We start from the raw sequence: 15,511 nt of genomic DNA, 5'->3' as shown, positions 1-15,511 counted from the left end.
CTTGGGTATACACCTTGGAGTAGAATTGCTGAATCAAAAGATAACCGTATGTTTAACTTTTTAAAAAACTGCCTGACTGTTTGCTAAGGTATCTGCACCATTTTACATTCCCACTAGCAGTGTATAAGGGTTCTGATTCCTCTACATCCTCATCAACAGTTGTTACTATCTTCTTTTTTTATTATAGCCTCCTAGAGTATGTGAGAAGTGATACCTAATTATACTTTTGATTTTCATTTCCCTGATGACTAATGATTTTGAGCATCTTTTCATATATTTATTGTCCATTTGTATCTTCTTTGAAAAAATATCTACTCAGATCCTTTTCCCATGCTTTAATTAGCTTGTCTTTCTATTATTGAATTATAATAGTTCTTTGTCTATTCTAGATACAAGTCCCTTATCAGATAAAAGATTTGCAATTATTTTCTCTTATTCTGTGAGCTGTCCTTTCACTTCCTTGATAGTGTGTCCTTTGAAGCACAAAGGTTTATAGTTTTAAGCCCAACTTACCCCTTTTTTTCTTTGTTTGCACTTCTGGTATCATATCTAGGATACTATTTCCTAGTCTAAGATTTACTATCACCTAATCCTATGTTTTCTTCTAAGAGTTTTCTAATTTTAGAACCTACATTTAGCTCCACGTTCCATTTGGAGTTAACACATATAAGGTATGAAGCAAGGGCCTAACTTCGTTCTTTTGCATGTGGATACCTAGTTGTTCCTGCAGCATTTGTTGAAAAGACCTACCTTTCCCCCACTTAATAGTCTTGGTACTCTTGCTGAAAATCAATGGACCATAGATATATGTGTATATTTCTGGACTCTCAATTTTATTTCATTTACATATATGTCTAGCTTTATGCCATTACCACACTTTCTTGATTGTTGTTGCTTTATAATGATTTTTGATACATTTTTTCCTACATTTTCTTCACTGAATATATTCTGGTAAACACTTAAGATTTTATACACAATATATACGTTATACATAATAATGAAGATCTTTTTTAACATACACATTTACACACATGTGAAAAAAAAATCTAGAGGTTGATCAAAAGAGCTGAGCATTTTAAATTTTGATAGACAATGACAATGTTCCCTTCAAAAAGGTTATACCAATTTACACCCCACCAATAACATACAAGAAAGCCTATATACTCTACATCTTCTACAGTGCAGTGCATTTCCAAACTTTTAAATACTTAATTTTCTCACTTTAAAAATCGTTTCTGTTGCGATACATTCCATTTGTCTAATAAATACATGCAAAAAAAGAAACTTGATTAATAATAAAATATTTCTACCAGCAACTCCCTTTTTTGGAATTTACCTTAAATAGATAGTTTAAAGAGAAAAAGAGATGTTCAAAGTGTTATTTGTAATATAGGGAAATAAAGGACCCTATACTAGACACTGATCAAGAGAAATATGAATAGGTAAAATATGGTAGCTTCCCTGAATAGTATATCCAACTATTAAAAACTATAAACATGAAGTCTGTAGCCATATAAAAAAATAATTTAAGCTAATTTTTAAAAGCAGGATACAAAATTATATATATACTTTGTACACTGACTATAACTACTTTAAAATTACACAGGCATATGGAAATGGGAACATATAAATGAATACAGGTAATTTTCTCCTTTAACTTCTAAACTTTCTGTCACTTTTTGGAATTAAATTCATAATTAGGGAATATGTTCATAAATACATTACATTAAAAATATACTTACTGTGATGATGCCAATTAGTTGTGTATAGAAGAGTCCAGTTATTCCAACTAACATTGTAATGCCCATAAAGGCAGCTAGTCTCATTATGGCCAATTCATGTCTAACAACGAAGAGGTCCTTATAAGAAGAAAAAAAAGAAAGTCTGAAAAAACCATTCAAAAATTGCTTACAGTTGGAATAATGATCAATAATTGGGTCCTAACAATTTTCCCTTATTATTCGTATTGTTTTTTTTTTTTTTTTTTTTTTTGTCTTTTTAGGCCCACACGTGCAGCATACAGAAGTTCCCAGGCTAGGCGTCAAATCAGTTTCACCTGCTGGCCTACACCACAGCCACAGCAACGCCAGATCCGAGCCACAGCTGTGACCTATACTGCAGCTTGTGTCAATGCCAGATCCTTAATCCACTAAGCGAGGCCAAGAATCGAATCTGCATCCTCCTGGATATTAGTTGGGTTCTTAACCCTCTGTTCCACAAAGGGAACCCCAAATGATGCTTTTTTATGTCGCACAGTGATCATCTACCAGACTCAAGCAAAACTCTGATTCCACACCCAAACCACTCAATTTATTAACCAGGAAAAAACTTAAAATTCTCTAAGACACTTATGGTGCTATGTAACAGTGGCATATCAGGCAGTCATTACAAAACTTCAGTAAAAAGAGCTTAATGCAGAACCTTTACAAAACATATAAAAATGACAAGATGGAGTTATGAGTGATATAAAAAGTTAGGAACAGTAAGTTCTGCTATAATGCTGTTTGCGAACACACATACGTTCCAACATGATCAATACAATAAGCAACAATTTGAGCATAACTAGACTTTTGTGTTTACGTGTGATTTTTATCTGCAAGAAACCCTAGATGAACAATAAAACTTCACCCAGCTAAACTGAGCCACGCAGGAATACACATAACAGACTTCCTCAAACATTCACCAGCTCCTCAATTTGCTATGTGTTATGATCCACACTCACCCACATCTGGTATTAAAATTTTCCCTCCAATTTCATAACTCTGCTTCCATCACTTTGCAATAACTCACATTATGCAAACCTTCTGATGCCCACTTCCACAGGAAAACCTCAGGTCTCTTTCAAGGTAACATGCAATTATATACTATTTGCGTATTTCTTAACTAGTTAATGCATAAAACTGCTGATTTTATTAGGTACATTTTTAAGTGTTACTGACAAAGTTTCTGAGTTTTGTGCCTTCATTTTCCCATAGGCACTATGGTTTTCATTGCATGATTTTGCATATTGGAGTGAACTTTAGGAATGCATATACCATGTTATAGTAGAACTTAAACTATAATAAAAATACAGATGGTCCCCAATTTACTATGGTTCACCTCACAATTTTTTGATTTTAAGAGAGTACAACTTGGGATATTTTCAATGTAGGTTGGGTTTATCAGGATGTAACCCCACTGTTAAGGAAAACCTGTGCCATATATGACCAAATAAAATGCATCCTCTCTTCTCCCAGTGAAAAGATTTAAAAAAAATTTTGCCAACTAGATTTATAAATGTTTGGGGTAAAGATGAAACTAAATGATCTACTTAAAATATTACATTTATTCATCTAAACGTGCAACTAATTGCATGTTTATGTTTAAGAGCATTTGTGTAACATAGTAACATAATTCAGAAAGTGCTTTTTTATCATGCTTACATTTTCATGCATTCCAACTATAATTAACCTCAGTACTAAATTCATATTTTGAGTCATTTAACATAGTTCTCCAGAGAACAACATCCTGACTTCCATCTTAGATTTTTTTGGATCTAGCACTTTGAATCCAAAAATTGGCTTGAGAAACTTAAGTACTCATGTACTATTCAAATGTCTACTACAGGAGTTCCTTGTGGCTCACTGGGTTAGGCATCTGGTATTGTCACTGCTGTGGCTCTGGTTACAGCTGTGGCATGGCTTTGATCCCTGGCCAGGAATTTCCTCATGCTTCAGGTGTGGCCAAATCGACAAAACAAAACAAATCCTTACTACATAACCAGTGTCATGGCTGAATTGTGTCTTTCCACAAATTCGTATGTTGAAGTCCTAAACTCCCAGTACTTCGGAATGCAACTGTACTTGAAGACAGGGCCTTTAAAAGAGGAGAATACATTCAAAATGGGGCCCTTCGGGTGGGCATTAATCCAATCTGACTAGTATCCTTATAGGAAGGGGAAATTCAAAAACACAAAGAGACACCGTGGATGCTCAAGCACAGAGGGAATGCTGTGCGAGGACTGGGTGACAAGGTGCTGCCTGAGAGCCAGGAGAGAGAAGCCAAGCCCACTGGACATGCTAGTCTTGGACTTCAGCCTCAAGAACTGTAAGAGATGAGGCTCTGTTGTTTATGCCCTACTTTCCCCCCCATCCATGGTACTTTGTTAAGTCAGCCCTAGAAAACTAATACAATAACTGTATCTCTTTATGGTTTTCATTTCTTTCACTTTTTTGGTTGAGAAATGTGATAAATGCATAAAACACAAGTTCAATTTAGAGAAAAGAATGAGAAGATTTGAAACCCCGCAGAGGCTTTCCCATCACATCCTCTCCCCTCATCTCTACCTTAAAGGTAAAGGTTGCTGATTCGTTCTTCAGACATTTTGGATGTTACATTTCAGTTATGTATTACAAATATCCTCTCCTACTCTGAGTCTACTTTTGCCTTCTCTTTATGGTAGCTTCTGATAACTGCAAGTTCTTAATTTTAATGTAGTCCAAATAAGCAGTATTTGTTTTCAGTTCTTTCTTTCTTTTTTTTTTTTTTGGTCTTTTTAGTGCCATACCCACAGCATATGCTAAGTTCCCAGGCTAGGGGTCAAATTAGAACTGTAGCTGCCAGCCTATGCCACAGCCACAGCAATGCCAGATCTGAGTTGCATCTGTGACCTACACCACAGCTCACAGCAACGCCAGATTCCCGACAAACTGGTGAGACCAGGAATCGAACCCTCATGGATACTAGTCTAGTCAGGTTCGTTACCACTGAGCCACGATGGGAACTCCATCTTTTAGTGCTTCTATTTCTTGTTTAAAAAAGCTTTCCCAAGCCTGAGGTAATAATGCCATTCTCTGACATGATCTTCTAAAGTTTTGCCTTTCACATTTAGGTCACCAATCCACCTGGAAATGATGTTTACTCTTTTTCACACAGTGAAACATACAGTTCTGAATTTACTCTTACTATCCCAATTGCTCCAGGATGGTTTTTTAAAAAGCTGTCCTTTCCTCAGTGACCCGAGGCCGAGTGTCCACATATGCACTGTGTGAGTCTGAGGTGTGCTCTCTATTCTCTTAGTTTATTTGTTCATCCCTACACTAGTCAGCACATCTCAGTCACTTTAACTTTGTAGTAATTCGCCATACCTAATAGGCCAAGTCATCCCAACTTGTTCCTTTTCAAGAATATCTTGGTATGGGGAGTTGCTGCCATGGCGCAGCGGAAACATTTCCGACTAGGAACCATGAGGTTGCAGGTCTGATCCCTGGCCTCGCTCAGTGGGTTAAGGATCCGATGTTGCCACGAGCTATGGTGTAGGTCACAGAGGTGGCTCGGATCCTGCATTGCTGTGGCTGGCGTGTAGGCCGGCAGTTGTAGCTCCGATTAGACCCCTAGTCTGGGAACCTCTATATGCGACAGATGCAGCCCTAAAGAGCAAAAAAAAAAAAAAAATCTTGGTATGGGATTAAGAGACACAAACTACCATGTGTAAAATAGATAAGCAACAAGGATATGTAATATATAGCACAGGTAAATACAGCCATTGTTTTGTAATAAGTTTAAATGGAATACAATCTATAAGATATTGACTATGTTTTATACCTGAAAATAACATAATATTGTATATCAACTATACCTTGGTAAAAAACAAGTATGTATTGCATTATTCTAGATACAGTTGGCCCTTGAACAATGTGGGGGTTAATCTGCATATAACATAGTATAGTCCCTCAGTAGCCACAGTTTCTCTGCATAAGCACCATCTGCCAACCACGGGTTACATAAGTACTATAGTATTTGCTACTGAAAAATGTCCACATATAAGTGGACTCACACAGTACAAATCTGGGTTGTTGTTCAAAGGTCAACTTTAATTTGTATTTCAATAAAAATCTTAAAATTAGATTCAAGTTACAACACACTCAGACACACACACACATAGCACATTCTCTCCATTAAGAGCCAGTTTTCCCCCTAGAGGTCTTATACTCTTGTACTCTAGTCAGATTTAATTCAGGAACCTCCTTTTTCTTGATTGTAATATAAATGGTGTTGCTATTCATTTCACTGTCTAAAGCATTGTCTGCTAGCATATAGAAATAAAATTGATTTTTAAAAATAGTTTCACTGTCACATTTAAACTTTCTTAAAAATCCCAAAGAACCTATGGATAAATTATTTACACAATTGTATCATCTAAGAGTAATGACAGTTTTATTTATTTCAGCAGTTATACCATTTCTTTCTTTCTCTTGCCTCACTGCATTGACTAGATTTCCTAGCACTATGTTTATTCACATCAGGATGGGGACCAGCAGGCCTCAATGCATTGTCCCTCAACTTAGAGGGAAGGGTCAACATTTCATCATGAAGCACACTACAGTTATTGTGCTGTGTTTTTTGTGTGTGGTTTTTGGTTGGTTGCTTGTTTTGGAAACCTTCATCTCATTAAAAAAGTTCTCTAGTTCAAGTTTGCTAAGGGTTTAGAACATGAATGGAGGCCAAATTTTATCTCTGTCTTCATACATATGGGTTTTTCCCCCCTAATCTGTTAATGTGATAAAATATGCTCACTGATTTTCTAATGTAAAAACAACTTCTCATTCCTAAGATCAACTCAACTTAATCAGACTGGTTATACATAATCAGCTTCAGTTTGCTAAAATTTTGTTTGAGTTGTTTACCTAGGTTCATAATAAGACTAGGTCAATTTTATTTCTCTTATATCCTTGATGTGTTATATATGCAGCATATGCTATCTACATAAAATGAGTTGGGGAGAGTTTCCTCTTTGTTTTTTTGAAGAGTTTGCATAAGACTGGAATTATTGTTCCTTTCATATATGATAGAGCTAGAACTCACTAATAAATCTATGAATATTCTTTCTAGGAAAAGTCTTAACTATTCACAGGACTACCCATGTTTCCAAGTTCTTCTTGCTAGTATACTATGCTTATGATCAGGAAACTCATTAATGTACAGGTGTCAACTATCCGAACTGACATATGGAATTAATAAAAATCCTAATAATATCCCCCATCAGTAGAGTTTATACTGGTAGGAGTTTTTTACTTTGCTTTATTTGATTTGTAAGTTGCTAAGTAAGCTGTTTCTAAACTTCACTGGAAAAAACAAATGCAATGGACTCTATATAAAAAGAACAAGGAGGAGGATTTGCTCTATTGCAATGCATTCTCAATGTGGTAGCACTGCCTCCAAGAGAGAGAAATTGGTTCTTGGAAGAAAAAAAAAAATCTTTGCTATTACAGTAATTTGTGGCCGTCCACAAATCAATCCACCTGACAAAATCTTTTCCCCAGTCTTTAGCTTTATAGAGAAAAAGAGAAAATGTCTGAAAAGGCTCCTAAAGGGAGTAAGAATAATGAAAAAAGGTCTAAGATGAATTGGGAGTTTGGATTAGGAGATATAAACTATTATATATAGTTTGGACAAACAAGGTCCTACTGTATAGCACAGAGAACTATTCCAATATCCTGTAATAAACCATAATGGAAAAGAATATGAAAAAGGATGTACAAATAACTGATTCACTTTGCTATACACCAGACACTAACACAACATTGCAAATCAATTATACTTCAATAAAATATATATTTTTTATAAAGTTGGAGAAATATTCCTCTACTAGATAACAAGATTTATTATAAAACTATAGCTATAACAATGTCGTGCAACCACAAGGATAGACAAATAGACCAAGGGACTAGAAAAGAATAAGAAACAGATATACATTTATATGGCTCCTGGTTTATGACAAAGATAGGTATGCAGAGTAGAGTGGAAAGAATTAGCTTTTCAATAAATGGTGCTAAATCAATTGGCTATCCATCTGCAAAAAAAAAAAAAAAAAAAAAAAATGAAATCCCAACACCTACCTCATAAGAATCACAAAAATCAATTCCAGGTGGAAATGTGAAAAGTATAATACCTGGAGATAATATAGGAGAATAATATTGATGGTTTAGGAATAGAAAAATACTTCCTGAATTGAATGCCAAAGCACTAACTAAAAAGGAAAAGACTGCTAAGTTAAAAATTTCTTTTCATCGGAGTTCCCATTGTGGCACAGCAGAAACGAATCCGACTAGGAACCATGAGGTTGTGGGTTCGATCCCTGGCCTTGCTCAGTGAGTTAAAGATCCAGCGTTGCTGTGAGCTGTGGTGTAGGTCGAAGACATGGCTCGGATCTGGTGTTGCTGTGGCTGTGGCATAGGCCAGTAGCTACAGCTCTGATTCGACCCCTAGCCTGGGAACCTCCATATGGCACAGTTGTGGCCCTAAAAAGACAAAAAAAAAAAAAGTTTCTATTCATCAAAAACCACCATTACAAAAGTGAAAAGTTCAGCCACAGAAAAGATACTTATGACAAACATAATCAAAAAGCACTCAAATCTTAAAATCTTAAAAATCCTACTACTACCAGAAAAAAAAAAGTCAAATAACCCTCTTACCAAATGGGTAAAATAACTTAAGACACACTGCACCAAACAAACTTCCTATGGTCGGTAAATGTATGAAGAGGGGCTCAATACTAGTAGCTGCTGGAAAAATGCAAATTAAAACACAGTGAAATACTGCTCATCCCCACCAAAACTGTAAACTTTAAGACCATTTGCTATGTGAAATAAGCCAAACAGAGAAAAACAAATACTGTATTATGTTACCATCTATGGAATCTAGAAAAATACAACCAATTAGTGCATATAACAAAAAAATCAGACTTACAGATATATAAAACAAGCTAGTGGCTACCACTGGAGAGAGGGGAGGGAGGAGGAACAATATAGGAGTAGGTGACTAAGAGGTACAAACTTTTAGGTTCAAAATAAGCTGTAAGAATATACTGTACAACAATGAGGAATATAGCCAGTATTTTATAATAACTACAATTGGAGTATAACCTTTAAAAATTATGAATCATTATATTGCACACCCATAACTTACATATTATACAGAAACTATACTTTAATAAATTAAATAAATAAATAGGTAGATACTTTTTTTGTTTGTTTCTGCTTTATAGGGCCGCACCCATGGCATATGGAAGTTCCCAGGCTAGGGGTCAAATAGGGGCTACAGCTGCTGGCCTACACCACAGCCACAGCAACATGGGACCCAAGCTGCATCTGCGACCGACACCACAGCTCAGGGCAATGCCAGATCCCCGACCCACTGAGTGAGGCCAGGGATCTAACCGCATCCTCATGGATACTAATCAGATTTGTTTCCACTCTGCCACAACAGGAACTCCAGGAGATACTATTAATATTATGCCCACTGGTGGAAAAAAAGAAGACCTGAAGAAATATTAGTGAGACTGTCATACAACCTGAAATTATATATTCTACCAATGGGGGTTTTGAATTGATAATACCACTTTGGGAAACTTTAACAGTGTCTACAGGAACACACACATAACCTTTGAACACCACCACTTCTAGCAGGACATCCAAGTGAAACATGCATGAATTCAGCAAGAGACATGAACAAGGCTGAATCTGGCAGCATTATTTGTAAAGCCCCAAACTAGAAATAATGTAAATGTCTACCAATAGAAAGGACATATAAACAGTTTTGAACATTAAATGAAATACTAGGAATATGTGTAGCAATGTTCCTAGCAATAAAAGTAAATTGAGTCTAATGTAGCAAAAAGAATAAATCTTATAAAGATTGCTCAAAGAAGCCTTGCCATCATTCAATGAGCTGTATGTTTTTATTTTCGCACATACATACGTATTATAATTTGCAGTATTAAAGGTACAAAAAAGAAATTACAATAAAAAGAAAGTTGTAGTCCTTAAATATAAAATATTAGAATACTTCTTAATTTTAGAATAGAAAGACAACTCTTAAAATACACATAGCAAAATGAAAAATAAAATTTAGTTATAGACATATGGCCTGTGAAAGGAGAGACAAAGAAGTATCAAGTAAGTTAAAGAAAAGGATATGAGACAGAGGGAAAAAAAAAGAGAGAAGAGGCATCAGACTGCCTTTCTGATATCATCAACCACTTTCTTCCTGGACCACTCTGATCCAACCACATCAATCTTTCTGCTATTTCTCAAACATATCAAGTAAAATCCCACATCAGGAATAGTACATTTGTGCTTCCTAGCAAAATTTTTCCCCAGAAATCATCCACATGTTTACTCTCTCACTTTCTTCAGGTTTCTGTTGAAATGTCACCTTTATCAGAGACCCATGTTTATTTTTACCAGGGCCTATTTGCTTATTTTTCCTTGAACCAAACCACAGGAAATCCCAGTATTCCCTATGGCCTTGGTCTATTTTTTTCTAGAGTACTTATCTCCATCTGACATTTATGTATGTATACATGTATTTACTGTCTGTCTCTCTCAATAATAAGTTTCTTGAAGATGGGGACTTTTGACTGTTTTGTTCAATGGTGAGTCCCTGCAGTGTAGAACTCTCTATAGCTCATGGCAGATGCTCAATAAATATTTATTGAATGAATAAATGAAAATGAGGAAAAAAGCTAGCCAAAAGAGCAGTCTCCTCCCCCAATAGGTGAAGAGGCAGAGTACCACCTATGAAGACTATTACACATACGTAATAGCAGTGATAACACAGACAAAGAAACAGTCAGGCACCATGTACACAGACAGACATATGTGTCACACAAACCAAAAGAGGCAGAGAAGGACACTTACATGAACTAATATTCCCGTATTCCTAACCAGTAAACTTTCAGAATTGTATCATTAAAATTTCAAAATGTTACACAACTCAGGAGCAGTGGTGGCATCACCTCCTGCTGCAAGCTAAATGAAAATAAACCAAGAGTCAGATCTAGCAGACAATTCTTCTAACACTTGGTCTGTGAATTTCCGGAACTCATTTCTTCTAATAATCTTGTCTTCTAATCTCCACCCAAATTCTATAGCTATATCCTCTACCGTTCATTTCCCATCACTGTACTCATAGTATGACTGCATACACACCACCCTCTGAATACCACCTGCTACCTTTCCAGCTAACCCCCTGTAGGCCACCCAGGCTAATAAATTCTCAGCCTCAATGGGACCTCCAATCTGTGCCTCTCCCCATACCTATATTTTCAATACCTCTATTTCACTTCCAACTTGCTGACATTCCACAGGACACTGTTGTAATTTCTTCTTCAATATATATATCATCTAGTTTCTTGAGGCCCTCTTTCACCAGTGTTCCCTGGTTTCACTGGCTGCACCTTCTTAGTCCCCTTTCTGGTTTCTCCTCACCTTTCTGACTGAAAACTTAAAGAGTATCTGGGGCATAGTCAAGACTTCTTTGCTGTCTGTATATACTCACTCCCTAGAAAATCTCCTTTTAGGTCCCATGGCTTTAAATACTATCTTTATACCTAAAGGTCCCAAATATATCATCTAGTGAGCTCAGACCACTCTACTGAAATCCGTGCTGTATCTGTCTACTTAACACCTCTTCTTGGATGTCAAACAGGCATCTCAAAGTAAACATCCAAAAACTTTTAAGTTTTTCCTAAAACCTGCTCTTCTTCCAGGCTTCTCCATCTTGGTAAATAGTATCTCTCTATCTCTACTTTTCAGGACATGAAAACTTGACTTGTCACTTTTTATCTCAAACCCCACATCCAAACCATCACCAAATCCTGTTAGCTCTTAAACTATAATGCACCACTCCTCAACACTCACCACTCCCCAGATCATCTCGTTTGGACCATATTTTCATAGTCTAGTAACTGGTCTTCCTGATGCCATCACTGTCTCCAAATTTATTCTTCCTTGCAATCAGTTTTCTTTCTAAAATGTAAATCAGTTTGTGTGATTTTGCTCAAAACCCTTCAATAGCTTCCAAAGTCCCAACCGCTAAACACCCTAAGAAAACAAAGTCTCCGCTCCAAGCCAGCCCTCACTGCCCTCAATTCGTTTCCTACTATTCTTTCCCTAATTCACTCCACTCAAGATAACCTAGTCTCCTTACTCTTCTTAAAAATACCAAGCATGCTTCCAATTCAGAGTCCTGGCATTGGTTCTGTCCTCTGGCTGGAATGATCTTCCTCCCAATATCAGCAACATGCTTAAGTTCCAGGTGTCAATCTCAGAAAGGCCTTCCTTGACTATATTATCAATCTTTACTTTCTATCCTTTACTCAGCTTTATTACACTTCATAATACTACTCTTGTATACCATATATTTGTTTATTGCTTGTCTCTCCCAATTAGAAGGTAAACTCTTTATGTAGGAACTTTGTTTTGTTCACTGCTTCATCCTCAGGGGCTAGAACAGGTACCAGTGCACAGAGCAAACACTCAATAAATATTTGTTAACTTGTTTAATGAATTTTCTTCATAATTTGTGAAAATAAATAACTTTCACAAGTAAAATTTTACATGCCAAATATAAACAGTTTATATTAATAAGTAGGAACCAATTTTTATAAACTATTATTTTTAAGTAGTTGTCTGCATTTTTATGAAACTAGTCTGAATATTAACATGTGAGGTATTTGTGATCTTCCTCCTACTGAGGAAATGGGTTTCTCAGCTTCAGCACTACTCTGCTTTAGGCTGGGTCGTACTTTGTTGTAAGGGATGTTACCATGCAATAGGGTATTTAGCAGCATCCCTGACCAGTATATGCCAGTTGCACTCTCCCAGTTGTAACAACCAAAAATGTCTCCAGATATCATTATCAATGCCTCTGGGGAGCAGGGGGAGAGGGGAAGTCAGCTAGGAGAGCGGCAAAGCCTCCCTCCTTCCCCCACTGTACTACTGGAAAGGATTTCTCTGTTTTTCAAAAATGAAAATAGCTTAGATCACAACTAAGATATCTAACATATACAGATTTGAATTTTCAAAATGGCTAAATAACCAACTTCACATGCTGAGGTTAGATTCATGTGGAAACTACTCTTGCATAAAGCAAAATCCTACCATATCTATACAGTTATCAGCACTTTTTTAGAATTGGCCTCAGCTTAAGTTTGATCATTATATTAAAAAATACAGGCAAAGAAGTTACAGGATTATTCTGTACATCCCTCTCTCATCTCTAGCCCTCATGTAAAATGCACTTTTTTCCAATCTTGTTAAATCCTAATGCAAATTAATATCTAATTAAAAAAAAAACACACTATTTATACCTGACTCATGGCTCTCACTGAGCAGACAGAATTAGACATTAAATTCTGATATAGATATAAATGTAGCTTTCTTAGGGAACAAATTTCACTGGTACTCGAGTGCCAGATTCATGGCTGAGGGTAAAATATTTCAGAAAAATCACTATGTCTGCTTTCCCATATCGTATCTAGAAAAGTTAGAGCAATTCCATAAGAAAAGAAAACATTTTTCTTGCTATATTTACCATTTAATATAGTGCCATACAGTGTGTCATAAAAGTAAAAGACAAGTGAGACAATAAAATTGCTGCCAGGGTTTAACCATTTAAACTTAAAGTGAGCGAAACATTCCTGCAGAGACGTAAAACTGCTAAATCATTATGCTAAGTGCTATAATGTTCATAAATAACTAGCTATATAAAATTTAATGAGGATGTATATTTGGTAGACCTGGTAGTGCAGGGCAAGGTCAAAATCTAGCATGAGGTTTCTTTGTTCCATCTGTCACTAAAAGCACAGAATATACTGAATACAGAACTGACAACTGTTAGAATAAGAGGGTATTCCTAAACTATTTTTTTTTCTAAAAATACAAACTAATTATATACCTGACACCATACCTTCCGGGCAGAAAGAAAGAAAGAAAAAGAAAATTTCTAGGATGATACCTCCAATAGCATTTCAAATACAGAGAAATATTCAAATGCACCAAACTACCTTTATACTAGCACTAAAAATAATTTCCATTTCAAATTTATCTTAGTTCCACACTACTCTTGGCTATTCTTGCCAAAAAAATACATATTTCAGTAATTTTATTCATTCATAATGTCCATAATATATGACCCTATATAAATATTAACGCCTATATTTTAAAAAAATAGCAATAAATAACCTAAGTACTCAAGATTCCTTAAGATTGATCATATAAAAAGATTAAACTAAATTACAAAGAGATTTACTGATATTCAAAGCTACCTGCAACCTGGCTACATCTATTCTTTGTTAGCCAAAAAGCTATGCAAATAATTCTGTGGCATGGTTCTATCTGACATCAAATCCCTAGCAACACTATTAGATAGGAGTTAATTGGAATAATAATAATGTACTTTCCTAGCTAAAGAGTTGGCTGAACTGCTAAGCGTTATTTATTTTCCTCTTCTGAATATTGGCAGCATGTCCTTTATTGAAATTCTCTCCATTCCTTCCTTGCTTCTGCCACTCTCCTCATAGCCTTAAATGCAGTTAGTGTATTAGTTTTTGCCCTTCACATAAAATAGGTATAAAATAATCAACTAGAAATTATCTGAATCTACTTCATCTAAAAGCAATTTAAAAGATGTAACTTTAGAACTGTCACAAATGATTACTTACATAAGCTCCACACTAACAGGTAGGTACAAATTATTTAAGAAAGAAAACAAGCTCTTATTTTCTCACATAGGAAAACAATAAAGAGACAGTATTATCTAATATGTGGTTGTCAGCAGGTACATATTTTTAAAAAATATTTTAACCTATTATAACGCTTTTATAAGATATATTTTGACAGTCTTTTATATTAAACTACTAAAAATGAGTTACCTCAATTAAAAATGAAAGCAGCAAAGTATGAATTTATTAATCAGGAGATTCAATAAGCTTTCTCTGAAAAAGCTTTTGTGATGCTTGAGTATTTTTTAATCTGCTAAAAAACTCCCTCAGGGAAAAGTACAAAAAAGTGGAAGAGCAGCTTGGTACTATAGAAAGAATACTGACTTGGGGAAAGAAAGAAATGGGCCCAAATCACACCTCTGCCAAGTAGGGTAATTCTCTGCTTAGACAAGTTGCTGGACCTTTCTGAATCTCAGTACCTTTTCTGTACAATGGGAATCATACTACTTATCCTCTCAAGGACATTTTAAATGAACTGACATTTTCCACTAATCAAATCTTACAAATCGAGTGAAAATCCTAAAATATATGACTAATGAAATAGTCACAGATCAATAAATAATAAATCTTAGAAAGTAAATCCTCTAATTATAAGGATACTTTCCCTCATATTTAATCAAAATGCTATAATTTTCTAACAATGGTTTTGGTAAACAACCATCATACAACAAGATCAAGTACATTACTGTGATTTAATAATATACCAAATGACCAGGGATTTGCTTATAAGTATTTAAAATAAGTATGTGAAAAATAGTCAAATACAGATCCTTAGGCAAAGAAAAAATTTTTTAATATCCATCCATTTTATTCATTTAAAATGCTACATGATCCCCCAATCTACAGAAATCTTGAAAATTATTTTCATGCCAATAACCACTTAAAGGAAGACATTAGTTTCAAGAGGATTTTAGTAAAAGTTAGCATTATATTGGCATGATAAACACAAATGATAGTCAAACTAAT

At 35.3% G+C, this 15,511-nt stretch overlaps 1 protein-coding gene across 2 annotated transcripts in view; it reads right to left on the bottom strand.

Annotated features, from left to right (window-relative positions):
* Positions 1-15,511, bottom strand: part of ZDHHC21 (zinc finger DHHC-type palmitoyltransferase 21) — a 64,923-nt gene that overhangs the window by 19,987 nt on the left and 29,425 nt on the right. For both annotated transcript variants that reach the window (XM_084985448.1, XM_084985458.1), the window contains exon 6: positions 1,743-1,859. In XM_084985448.1, coding sequence (XP_084841574.1) covers positions 1,743-1,859 — 117 coding nt within the window. The remainder of the gene's footprint in view (positions 1-1,742; positions 1,860-15,511) is intronic.

Source organism: Sus scrofa, chromosome 1, assembly GCF_054392235.1.
Source record: "Sus scrofa isolate SSC_HxYL_T2T_F1_AM1 chromosome 1, Sscrofa_HxYL_maternal_Yorkshire_Landrace_v2.0, whole genome shotgun sequence".
Taxonomy (NCBI): Eukaryota; Metazoa; Chordata; class Mammalia; order Artiodactyla; family Suidae; genus Sus; species Sus scrofa.
Note: the sequence above shows the minus strand (reverse complement) of the source record. Positions and strands in the feature narration are given on the sequence as shown.